Source organism: Schistocerca serialis, chromosome 3 (genome assembly GCF_023864345.2).
Source record: "Schistocerca serialis cubense isolate TAMUIC-IGC-003099 chromosome 3, iqSchSeri2.2, whole genome shotgun sequence".
Taxonomy (NCBI): Eukaryota; Metazoa; Arthropoda; class Insecta; order Orthoptera; family Acrididae; genus Schistocerca; species Schistocerca serialis.
Window position 1 is genome coordinate 603,568,057 of NC_064640.1, and position 14,057 is coordinate 603,582,113.

At 38.3% G+C, this 14,057-nt stretch overlaps 1 protein-coding gene across 1 annotated transcript in view; it reads left to right on the top strand.

Annotated features, from left to right (window-relative positions):
- The window catches only part of LOC126471035 (putative uncharacterized protein DDB_G0290521), a 181,647-nt gene that overhangs the window by 110,928 nt on the left and 56,662 nt on the right, over positions 1 to 14,057 (top strand). Inside the window, exon 7 of the mRNA XM_050099101.1 lies at positions 11,679 to 11,786. Coding sequence (XP_049955058.1) covers positions 11,679 to 11,786 — 108 coding nt within the window. The remainder of the gene's footprint in view (positions 1 to 11,678; positions 11,787 to 14,057) is intronic.

Here is a 14,057-nt window from a genome sequence, read left to right on the forward strand (position 1 = left end):
CATAGTAAAGGACAATCATTGTTCAAGGAGTGGGTAATAAACATAATTGCATACATAGACCAACTGCAGCATAGTAAAAATAATAATTATGAACAGATGTCGAATAAGTCCACAAAAATAGGACTGTGTGGTGCATAAGAAGAACTACAGATTTTCAGTGTAGGACTAGGGGGGTGCTTATTACGACAGCTCGTGTTTGTGCATCTCAAGGATGCTTGATAGAATCTACAGGGTGTGCACGATAGTGAATACAATGCTATGCACATCAGACTGCATGCAACATGGATTACAGTGATTTCAAGGGAAGCAGTGGGTGGTTGCATAATTTCAAACAAAGCATTAACTTGATGATGCACAGCCAGCTGTGTTTACTGCATCTACAAATTTTTGGACAGATTCCAAACTTATCCCAGTGTTCAGCAAATAATTTGTTTTCTGCTCCAATCAGTCAGGATTTGAAGAGCCTATACATATGAAAGGAACCCTGGAAATTAGAGGTACCAAGAGAGTTGAATCAAGATCAACTGACTTAACACATTTGTACACAATTATGCTGACAGTTAATCTGAATGGTGAATTGGCTGGAAATTTACTTATTGTGCTGTGAGAAGTTGGAGATGCTCTGTCCCCTATGATTCTTTATCATGTGTGTGACCTTGCAAGGGCAGTAGGGAATATTTTTCACAGCAAGCAAGAGTGGGAAAATAGGCATAAGAGAACTAAAACTATGGTACGAGCACTGCTTTTGGTCAATAGCTGGTCAAAATGACTAACATTTGCTTGATTGTGGTCTGTGTACAAAAATCATACTCCTTTAGAGCAAACTACACCGCTGCCCACTGGACAAATTCAGCCTCTGGATTTTTGTTTTTTTCTATGCCCATAAAACATATTATTGCACTACCTGCAGGTGTGCCTTAGAAGATAGCCAATTTCATGATAAGCTCTGTGGCAGACTGTTTAACATTTCATTGCATACCATCAAAGCCGATCAGCTCTCATCACACTGTTACACCAATATGATTATATGTACATTCCTTAAGAGTGGATGCCAGGCTGAATGTCCTGCGCAGTTTGTAACCCCTATGGAGTTTGCCTTTGATCTTGACTTCGGTGTGAACCTCTGTGATCACTGTGGCATGCCATTTTTCATTCACTGTTCATGTTTCAAGTTAATGGTTTGTTTTGAACATGTCTTGAATGTCGATGATACCTATTTCATGAAGTATAATACATACATCCCATAGGTTGATCTGTGCACCTTTCAGACGTTTATTTTGTCGCCCTTGTGATGAACAGGGCAAGTCATTAACAGCTAATATTTTTCCTGTCATAGTTGTTACCACAACACTTTCAAATAAGCCTTACTAAAGACTGAACTTGTAAACTCACACTCAGGGGTTCCTTGTAAGATATAAAATTTTTGCTTAACCCATTGTCTTTATGTTGGCTATGTTGTCTTCTGTAAGGTGTGATAATGTACCCAGGCTGGACTAGTATATAGAAAATCAACTGATGAAAGGAATGTGAATATCTGGTAAATCTCAAGTTACAAAATGAAGTAAAATATCTGACATTTTAAATGATCGTGTTCTGGAACTCTTCACACAGCATAACATGACAACTTGAAATAAACTCATGTTCAGAAAAAATGGAACACTGTGAACAACTAGAGATAGGATGTTCATATTCACAGGACATGTACCTTAGTATGTTCTGCAGAAATGATTAGCATTTGTAACCTCAGTTCAGCATGTTTCCTGTTGTCTAGTAGACACATGGTCTGCCATGTGCCATGCATAAGGTGCGAATGGTGTCCTGTGGTATAGCCATCTGTGCCGCATTTGTCTGCCTCCAAATGTCACCTGTGGTTGTTGACGTTGGGTCACAGCACTGCATCCATCATTCACCATAACCTACACATTTTTGATTGGCAACAAGTCTGGTGATCTGGTGGGCCAGGGCAAAAGGCTGACACCCTGTGACACCAGAAAGGCATGTGTTCACACCGCAGCTAGTGGTCACACATTCTCTTGCAGAAAAATGGCGTTTGTGGCGGTGTGCAGAAAGAATATGGCTATGGGTTGCAGGATGTCGTTCTTGTAGGTCAGACTGGTCAGTGTCCTGGACACGCACCAACTGTGATTTTTGGTTGTCCCCAACAGCAACCCATTCCATAAGGCCTTGAGTTGGCACTCTGTCTTGTGTGAATTCAGTCAGTGTGATGCCACTTCACCTGTCTCTGGTGAATCAAAATGCCGTCATAATTTTCAAACCAACCATACATGGACTCATCCAAAAACTCTGTATGATGTCATTTGTCTCTCCAGTGATATTGTTGAATACACCGTTGCCATCTAACGCATTCCTGAACATTCATTAACTGTAGATGGAGAAGTGGACGATGCACATTTAATCCATGCTGCAATAAACAGCATTGGACTGTCACCCTCTGGTAGTGTATGATGTTCCAATGTTCCACTGTGAAGCCAGAGCCAAGGAGGATGCACATATTTCCTGCAGTACCATTCAGATGGTATGTTGATCTCCTCAGGTCGTGGTCTGGGTGGTGTGACCTGACTCATCTCGTCGTGTTCCATAGCCGTCCATGAACCATTCCACATATACCCATTGCACTGCTGACACACTACATCCCACAAGAGTAGCCATTTCCTGGATGGACGCATCACATTCTCTCATGTCAATAGTGTGCCCCCTTTCAAACTCACTGATTTGATGGTACGGTTAATGCATACATCTGTGAGCCATCATGCACATTTGCTCAGGTTACAGTGATCCATTACCTTCAATTTATAGCAAAATGCAGAACGTATTAATTCACAGGCCCTATGAATATGAACATTCTATCCGTAGTTGCTCAAAGTGCTATGTTTTTCTTTTTTTTCTTTTTTTTTCTGAACATGAGTGTAATTTGAGCAAGATGTCTGCTTTCTGCAACATAACAAAATGACTTCACTACCATTCACCACATCTTCCTCATCTCTATGCAATGAAGTAGTACAAAAGTACAATACAAATCAAAAAGTTACCTTCCATGTATCTCTAGACCACAATTTACAATCTCTTCAACTTTACCTGTAATTCCTCTATGTCCATCTTACTGGAAGTGAGTGATGGCAGCTCACTGACTAAGTGAGATGTTAACAATTACTTACCTGCTATTTCTAGTAGAAATAGTCTCCTAGTTTGTCAGAAACTGTTTTAATTTCAAGAATACTGATATTAATAAATTTTGCTCAGAGCAGCTCTTGAAAGCTTGTGCAACAGTAGTAGTGTACTGGAATAAGTCATTTATAATGGTAAGTGTATACAGAGCACCTTCAGGAAACTTTAACCTCTTAATTAAAAAAATCTGGAAACTCTGTTGTCCCATGTCACAGTTTAAAAAAAAAAAAGGGAGGGGGGGTAATAGTAGTTGCTGGTGATTTTAATGTGGATTTATTGAAAAGCTCTGCCAGTGAACAATTATTGAAATTGGTAACACTGTCATTCAATTTAATTCCTACTGTGAACTTTGCAACTAGGGTATGCAATTGTTCTAAGACTGCTATTGATAACATGTTCGAAAATCTAGAAAGTCGTATCGCAAAACTAATAGTAAATGGGCTACCTCATCATGACATGCAGCATCTTATGTCAAATGTTGAAACTTGTCAGGATATAAAATCTATTAAATCTGAGTACAGCATGGTAATAAATCAGTCAAAAATTGAGAATTTTAGCAGATTGCTCAAAGACATGAACTGGTTAGATGTTTGTATTTTCCATTTGAATCAGCAGTACTACAAAGCATTAATTAATGAAGTTACTTCCTCATTTGAAAATTGTTTTCCCCTAAAGGTAACTTCTTGGTCCTCACATGTATCTTACCGGGCCGCCCGTTGCACCCAGTCTCTCAATGTCCTGCATTCCGTCAGCAGTACTTCCTGGGGACTGGATTAGACCACCTCCCTCCATTTGTACCAATCCCTTGTCCATTCGAAGCTAGACTATGGGTGTTTCATTTCTGCATCTGAACATATGTACATCTTACGCCGTCTAAATACAATCCGTCATCATGAAATCCATTTGACCACTGGCACCCTTTACAGCAGCCCGGTTGAGAGTCTCCATGCAGAAGCTGCCAAACTACTGCTGTTATACTAATGTGATGTTCTCCTCAGTGGATACGCATGCCGTTTGCTTGCCATGCCTGGCCACCCGTCCTGTGCCACCTTCTTCAAGGACTCCTTTGATCACCAGTATAGGGTGCATCCCTCTTCTCTGCTAAGTCCTGGAGAGCACTTTTGCCTATTGCTCTGGCAGCTTAACTTCACACCACCTGCCCCCTTTCCCAATCGGTGAGAACCCTTCACCGCCTTGACTTCGTGTAACAGCCCATGTTCACCTTGGACTCTATTCACTTCCTAAGGAAACTACTTCAGATTTAATCTCTCGCACAAAACTTTGTGTACACTGTTGGCCCTCATACTGACAGTGGTGTCAGGTGTGCTTTCATCATTGCCACAGACTATTTTTGGTATCGGCTTCTGGGACACTGCTCAATATTTACAGCAGAGCTCTTTGCCCTGTACGTAACCACACAGTACATACAGTGACACAGGCTTTTCAATTGTGCCATCTACTCTGATTATCTCAGTGCCCTTCTGAGCCTTTGTGTGCAGTACATAGTCAATCCCTTAGTGCAACCAGTTCAAGAAGGCCTCCACTTGCTCACTCTTTAGGGAGCCACCATGATATTTATGTTGGTCCCTGGTCACATTGCTCTGCCGGGGAAACAAGGCTGTTGACGCTGCTGCTAAGGCTGCAATCCTCCTACCTTGGCCTGTTAGTTCTTCAATTTCTTCAGATGATCTCTGTGTTGCCATCTGTCAATAAGTAGTGTCACTTTGGCATCACCACTGGTCCTCGCTTCATGGGAACAAGCTCCGGGGAATTAAACCTCTCTCAGCACCTGGGCCTACCTCCTCTTGAGCCTCTCGACACAAGGAGATAATTTTAGCTATGTTGCGTATTGGGCTCTATCATTTTAGACATTGTCATTTGTTGAGTGGTATTCCCCAACACTTTGTACTCATAGTCATCAATCTTTGATGGTTCACCATTTACTGACCAATTGCTTTTCTTTTAACCACTTATGTTCTAATGCATCTTTGCCATCCGAGTTATTGGCCATTCTAGCGAACAATACACAGGCTGTTGACTGAATTTTACTTTTTATCTGTCTTAGAAATATGGCGAAGGACATTTAATCTTTAGTTCAAGACTTCTGTTGTCTCTACGGCTTTTTTTGCGGATCTTTCACCTAGGGGAAGTCACTTTTGTTTGCGCTCTTTCCTTCCATCATTTGGGCTTAATGTATCATCACTTTAACTCCTTTTTTTGTGTTAGAACACTAACAGTTTGACATGGGTGCACATGACCCTAAAGGTAACTCTGATCAAGCAAAAGTCAAAAAACAAATTGTGGATTACCCTAGGATTAAAGGTATCCTGTGGGACAAAAAGGAAGCTGTATCTACTATCTAGGAACAGCACTGTTGTTATCATTGTAATGCATTCCAAAGAATACTAGAAAATATATAAGCAGGAAACCCAGAAATCTAAGCAGCTTTATTATGAGAAAATCATAATTATCGGGCAACAAAATAAAAACGATATGGGATATAGTGAAGACAGACAGATAGTGCCAGAAAGGAAGAGGTACAGATAGCTCTAAAACTCACATTGGTAACAAGTGCATGTAGTATTGCAAACGTATTAAAAGAAGTACTAACAGCTTGGGATTATCATATTCAGTAAACACTGCAATGGAATATCTGAGACCAGGCTCTACAAATAAGTTATGTTAACTAGAAATGACACTAATGTCTCCCAAAGAAGTAGCATCCATTATAAAATCGTTAACATCAAAGTATTCTAGTGGTTATGATAACACACCAGTGAAGTTAATCAAAGGGTGCTCATACAAGTTGATTTCTATCGTAAGATATTTGTATAATCAGTCTATTATCAGAAGAACATTTCCAGAGTGACTAAAATAGGCTGAAGATAAGCCTCTTAACAAGAAGTGGATAAAGAGATACCATCGAACTATCTACCAATTTCACTTTCAAAAATATTTGAAAAGGTTGTGTTCAAGCGCCTCCTTAAGCATCTGAGTATATTGTCCATGTCACAGTTGGTTCCTTACAGGTTGTGATGTAGAGAAGGCTAATTACACATACAATGTGTGTGTCCTTAACTCATTAGATAGCATATTAGAGGCTATTGACATTTACTGTGACCTGTCAAAAGCCTTTCACTGTGTGAATCACAGCATTCTCTTAAGTGAATTAGAATATTATGGTGTCACCAGCATTGCTGTGAAATGGTTTGAGACTTAACTAACAGGAAACAAAGGCTGTCATTGGGAAATACCTGTGGAGTAAGTGGTCAGTCTTCATTTGATTGATAATTACATGTGGTGTTCCTCAAGTTTCCATCTTGGGTCTGTTGATTTTCCTTGTGTACGTTAATGACCACTTGTCTGTTACATTGCCAAATGCTAAGTTTGTTTTGTTTTTCAGGTGATGCAAACATTTCAGTAAGTATCAAGTCAAGTGCAGATTTAGAAATGACTGCTAATCAAATTTTCACTGACATTAATAAATGGTATAAAGCAAATTCCCTGTCATTAAACTTTGAAAAGATACACTATACACAGTTCAGAACATGTAAGAGATTTCCTTCCAGCATGTGTATAAAATAGGGAAACATGCAGATAGAAGAGGTTGAATGTGTTAAATTTCTGTGATTACAACTGTATAATGAATTCAGTTGGGAAGGGGATAATGCAGGATTGCTAAAGTGCCTAAATAAGTCTGCATTAGCAGTGTGAACCATGTAAGATGTAAAAGACAAAATATAAAAAAAAAAAACTTGTATACTTCGCTTACTTCATTCTATTACATCATATAGGATCATATTTTGGGATACCTCATCAATTTGAGATGGTTTTTAGAGTGCAGAAGTGCATACGAAGTCATTTGGGATGTAAATACAAGAAACCTGCTCAAGGAACTGGGTATTCTAACCAGAGCTTCTCAGTATATTTATTCCTTAATGAAATTTGTTGCAAACATATCTATTTCCAACCAGTAGCTCAATACTAGGAATAACAATAATCTATGTAAAGACCTAAAATCATTTGATTTGGTCCAAAAAGGGGTCCCATATTCAGGAACAAACATTTTTCATAAATTGCCAGCAACCATTAAAAATTTGATTTCAGATAAAGCACAGTTTAAACAGAGTTTGAAAGACCTGTTAATAGGCAACTCTTTCTACTCCACAGATGAATATCTCAATGGGGACTGTTAGACCAATTTAAGTAAAAAAATCTGTTGGATTTCAGTTTTGACAGCATGTGGTTACAGCAGTCAAGATTAGGCACTTAGTGTGTGATAAATTATATAAAAGTGCATAACTTGGTTTCATTCTGACTGTGTGTTAATTCTGTAAACATTAGCAGTTCCAGTTTACTGAAATGTATTTACATATTTTGACACTCTCCTGACATATGTTGAGGGAAATTAGTATTATATTCAAATGTTCGGTGCTTTATTATGTTATTCTTCCTGACATGTTCCACACCCAACAGAATCATATCATTTTTGGATCTATGGAACAAAAACTGAAGCTAATCTAATCTATGTCATCCTGTAGGGAAAACCAGTGATCAACTATTAGACCCATGTGAACCAGTGAGTAGTCCTGCTGTAACTGGATCACTTCATAGGGAATGTGCACTGAAACCATCAAGATGGATGAGTGCCAGGTCACTACCTCTCTGTCCTCTTAATGTTCAGTCATCCTGGCAGTAAATGACTGTTTGTCATATAATCATCTGTGGCACAGTGCGTTGTTATGTTTGGCATACCTCAGCTACATTTGTGTTACACTGCAACACATCAATAAATGTTAGTGTATTTAAAAGGTTATTGAGGTAATTCAAACCATAATTACTTCCATAGCAATCCAGATCATCACACTGCCATGTGACTGTCACATAACAGTACCACTCTGTTGTTAACTGTGTATTCAAAGTAGAAACATCTTGGCACTTCACGTAGGTTTAAAAGTGAGTGTTACACTGTATGTATAAAACAATCTATGGTAATTATATACAATCACAGGAAATGAGAGAGGTCACAAACAAAATTATTAAAATAAGTAGCAAAACAAAGACACTGCTAAATGTATGTGCATGTATTGCTGTCACCATTGGCAATGTGTGTTGGGTTCCTACTGGTGAAAGCTGTACACAACCAGAGATTTCCGAAATTATCAAGACATGCAAACAGTTTTGTCTTGTTGACTGTACATATGTAGCAAAATGTAATACAGTTGAATTTACAGAATTTCATGTGGAAACTTCAACATTGCTCCAAAGACACGGAAAATATTTGAGCATGAAATAATTAATTTTAGATGACTTATTTTTTGTATGAACTTTTCTTTTGTAAATGAAAAGATCAACTCCTGCTGGTATCGTAGGATTCACAATGTGTCTTGGGCCTGACTACATGACAGTCAGTTGCAGATGACCTGTGGGATGAAGCCATTGGCTGTAGCCTAGATGAGACTGCTCCCTGACAACATGTCCAACTGTTAGTCCACGCAGGGCTTTCCTTTTCTATTATGTTGAATGTGTAATGTCACCGACTGAAAAAGATTGTTCTGTAAGGAGAAAGTGATTGTGCTTTCTCCTCACATAGGTCTGTACCAATGCAGTAGACATTATGTGAGCCACTAGAAGAAATGCCAGTGATGAAAGCACATGCCACAATAATAATTGGAGTATCTTGTACCAATTCTGCCTGCAGCAGTGAAATTCCTCCAAATTGGATACAGTGTCTTCAAGGAGGCTCCCAAAATCAGCATACAAATGGGAAGTGATGGATGATAGTCTGAATTATCTACCTCCCATGCTATGCTGTCACGAAAGCTTAGAGGACTACCTTAGGTCTGGAAATTGCAAGGTTCCTGTTAAGACATAATTTTAAAACATGGAGCACGCCATGTGATTATCTCTGATCATGGAAAAATTTCCATTTAAACATGTATAAGAGGTAATTTCACATTTCAGCTTCACCTACAGCATGAAAACTGTCTACAACCCATAGATGAATAGTATCACATAATGATCCAATAAGACATTGGCAGATACACTCTTGGTGTACGTTTGTTGAACAGAGAGATTGGAATATAATACTGCCTGTCATGACATTTACAGACAACACAGCGCAGCAAGACACTGCAGGCTTCATACTGGTCTCTCTGCTTCATGGTCAAAAGACGGTAAAGACTATGGACACACTTTTCCCATTTCATCCAGATGTTACTCAGCATAATATTTGAAACACCTCATCGCTAGGACTGAAGAAGCAAGACAGATGAATTGCATATGAGCTTTGCACAACCAAGAGGAGGACACAAAAAGCATTGACCAGTGAGATGCAGCCTAGGAGATTTGGTATGGATTTTTATGCCTGTGCAGAGTCGGACTATCATAAAAGTTTTTAAAAGGCACTTTGGGCCATATTGTATCCTTCTTTGCTTGTCAAAAATCATGTATGAAACTGGGGATTAAGCATAGACATATGTCTTCTGTATGAAGTCCTAATACAGCCTGAGAGCAAATGAATGACGGGGACTTCCTATTTAAGGAAACTGAAGGCCCACTCGTTCATCACAAAGCTTGGCCATGTGTAACAGTGGTTAGTATCGCTGGGTGGGGTGCTGTGCTTTGCCAGTTCACCAGCAACTATTTGGTGTTCATATTTATTATTTCTAGAACGCTCTTGAGATTTTATGTTTTTGTGATGTGCGTAATATTTGCATATTCTGGAATGTTTCAGGTCTGTGTAAACAGTAGCCCTCACTGTCCTGGAGGTAGTTCTGTTCTATCTGTATATTCGTGTCTGTGATAAACAGGCTTTCAGTGCTAAGTTTTGTACTTCGCTGAAGACCTTGCTTTCAGATTTGATTAGATAGTGGTTACAACATGACTGTATATGGTAATAGATCCCAAAACCACTTAATTGAATTATCAGCATGATGATAATGCTGCCATGTGAGGGCAAACTACACTGCAATAAAGCCTTGTCACAACTTCTGCAAGGAAGAGAGGATGAGTTGAGTGGCAGGTGTGGTACTTCGAAAGAGAAGTTGGGAAGGACCTGTTACCAGCTAATTAGTTAGTTTTTCTCAGAGTACTTGGATTGGGTGTTAATTATTCAGTCAGATTGTTAGAACTTGCATTCATGTACTTTGAAGATAGTGGTAATGCTGGCATGCACAGTGGTTGCAAAATACTAAATGGAAGGCTGTGTAATGTCTAGCACAATCATACCCTTAAAAGATTGTAGACAATGAGAACACCAGAAGTTAAGATTGTGTGCCTTGAAATAGCTTGCTTTAAATAATTAAATGAGCTATGGGATTGTACAAACAATAATATGTCATTAAGATTTTGTGTAAGTAATACCAAAGGTTTTCAAAATGACCATGGAAAATAGTGACACATGTCCAGGTGGGTACCCGACGAACAAACAGATCACTTTGAGGAAGGACTTCTTTATTGGTGCCTCTTGCATCATACCTCAGTCTCATTGGTCTTCTCTGACTGGCACACTCTATAATGGTCTACTCTACAAACATAAAACATCACAGTGGTGATAACAAGAATTAGTATTTTTGTGACATATTATGCACAACTTATTTTCTTCCACAACTTATTTTCTTCCACAACTTATTTTCTTCCACAACTTATTTTCTTCCACAACTTATTTTCTTCCACAACTTATTTTCTTCCACAACTTATTTTCTTCCACAACTTATTTTCTTCCACAACTTATTTTCTTCCACAACTTATTTTCTTCCACAACTTATTTTCTTCCACAACTTATTTTCTTCCACAACTTATTTTCTTCCACAACTTATTTTCTTCCACAACTTATTTTCTTCCACAACTTATTTTCTTCCACAACTTATTTTCTTCCACAACTTATTTTCTTCCACAACTTATTTTCTTCCACAACTTATTTTCTTCCACAACTTATTTTCTTCCACAACTTATTTTCTTCCACAACTTATTTTCTTCCACAACTTATTTTCTTCCACAACTTACTTTCTTCCACAATGAAAGTTCATTCATTATCTTCTGCCTAGGGATTCTGTAGGAACTGCAGATCTGACCAATGACCGTACTGTAGTGGTAAGTAGTGTCACAAAGTACATGGCGTTTGAGTTAGGAACACTCCTTTCAGTGTCTTGTCATATGCGGGATATACACTAGAAATAGTAACAGAATGGTATCCATAAAAAAGTGAATAGTAGAAACTATGAAATAGTCCCAAACACAACTCTGAAACTGCCTGCAGATTTCTTTAAAGCAAACAATAAAATTGCAGTGCTAGAGTGCAGCAGCAGCAGCAGCAGCAGCAGCAGCAATGGAAACATTAGATGTAAAAATTTACTTATGTATCATCATAACCTCCTAAAATTACAGATGTGATTGTTAATGGCATGATTACTTGTTTAAAAAAAGTATAATTTGGTTGATTAATGTTACTTTATGTCTGTTTCATCTTGTATACTATATTATGTTACTAGGTCCCAACCTCTACATCCAGAATTGATAGTGATGGCGGTCATCATTCAGCTCAGAGCAACAAACATCGTAGTACGTTGCCTCAACCTGGCCCATCAACATCTAAGATAGTGAGTATTAAGTGACAAATTGGAGAAAAATTTAAGGTACACAGTATTAATAATAGATGATCAGTACATGCATCAAGCTTACTTTTATCAAGTTGTCTTAGCAGTCTCAAAAGCATAATGGAAACTTGCAGTCTTGTTATGTCAGGTGTCGGTCATTGACTCTTGTCCCATTGCACCTCATTGCATACTTGCTGCCACCAAGGTTTCTAAGAGACTGACAAGTTTACCGTGGAGTCACGGCCAACTCCAATTTATAATCATCTGATACTGATAAAATTGTATGTTCTGTTGCTCCTTCCATTAATACTAGTAATTGAAAGTAAAACACCCTATATCACTGGTTGGTATATAACAACCTATTATGTTGTTCATTGTGCAGTAAACTTCAAATGCAAGAAAATGAAGATCTAGGGTAAAGTAAATGTTCACATTTGGAATTGCTCTACTGGCATTAAATAAATTTTAGGTATAAGTAAAACCTTTATGCAAATAGGAAAAGGATAGATTGCTACCCACTATAAAGGTGGCTCACTGGATTACAGACGGGTGCAACAAAAAGACTGTTACCCATTATAGCTTTTTGCCAAAACCTTCTTCAGCAAATAAAGTACACACACATCCACACAAGCAGGCACACCTCATACAGGTGATTGGGAGCATTCAATTCTTTCTCTTCTGCCCTGTGTTGTTTCATCACCTTCTAAATCACATTGCAGTCAGAGCTGCTGGTGGTGCGATCATGTGTATTAAGTGTGCTTCCTTCTGTGAAGAAAGCTTTGGCCAACAGCTGTAATGTGTAATATCCTTTTGTTATGCCTGTCTGCAACTCAGTGGTTCATCTTTATGGTGAGTAGCACTATATCATTTCCCAATATCATTGGTATTCCAACCTGGAGTTTCCTTAATGGAAATATTGTAGTAATAGTATAATTTCAGCAGTAGTATATGCTGACCGTGTGTTCAGTAATTCTTGGATTACTTGATGTGAGTGAGAGAGCAGTTCTTTTTTAAGAGTGGAATATTTCACAGTAGAAGCGATGATGGTGCATGGTGCATGGTGCATGGTGGATGGTGCATGGTGATGGTGATGATGACTACATCTTATGGCATGGCTGTGTGTCTGGTTAGTACAAATGGCCTATGCTGCATGACACAATTCTAGCATGCTAATCATACCACTAGTGAGATGGCCACGTTTCATTGCCTGTAGTGGAGTACCAAAATTTTACAGAAAAAGTTCCTTGCCAAGTGGTCTCATGTCAGAAAAGAATCTCTTAAAGATTTCACTGAAATTTTGTGTGAATATTTGCACATGTTCTCAGTGACCATGGGACAAGTTTTACTTTCACCAATATAATACTTATAGAGATACAATTATTTGCTTGACGCCATAGTGCAGCTTTCAACAGTGCCTCCTCAACAACTTTCAGGCATATCAGCTCGTGCAGTATTTTCTTGAAAGAAATAAAACTAGTCTACCTTGTGCAACGTTTTGTGCTCTCTTAAGCAAAATAATAATAAACACTTTTACTTAAGAATTCTCATATGTATAATTTGAGGCAGTCATCCAAAATATATAGTTGAAACAAATTATGAAGTTCAGCTTTTTTTATGTCTGGAAGTAATTCCAGGAGAAACCTGAGATTTTGCACATGCTTACAGTATAAGGACTCAGGATAGAAAATTCCGTTTTCCAACAGCTCTTCAATAGCTCACAAGCTGCCAGTGAAGTTGGTGATTTTTGTGAAAAAGCCTCAAATGGGTATTTTTAGCCCACTTCTTCATGAGTTTTCTATAAACTCTTTTACACCATATTCATTAGAGATATGATGCTCTAAACCATTAAAAAAACTAGATTAAGTTTTGCAATGCAAGCGTGTAAGGCTAAAAAAAAATGACAGTGTGGAGGTGCATTTTGAATGCACACACATTCTACTGGTAGTCAAATCTGATTTCTTTCCTTGTGTGTGCTGGTTTTCTCACTTTAAAAGAAACCAGCAATGGTTATGCCATCATGGACCACAGCAACATATTTATTCCGTTCTTGATCAGTAAAATAACATTCCACATAACCACAAACTACGTGTACACAGAATATGCTATATATTAAACCAGAATTAAACTATCACACCAGTAGCACTGCACAGTGATATACTCAAGATTCTTTACAACACTAATCCTGTCCAAAAAGTCTTGAACTTCATCCAAATTTACACATTGTGAACAAGCTGTAAAACTTAAAAGCAGCTTATATATTGGCTGTTGCAACTT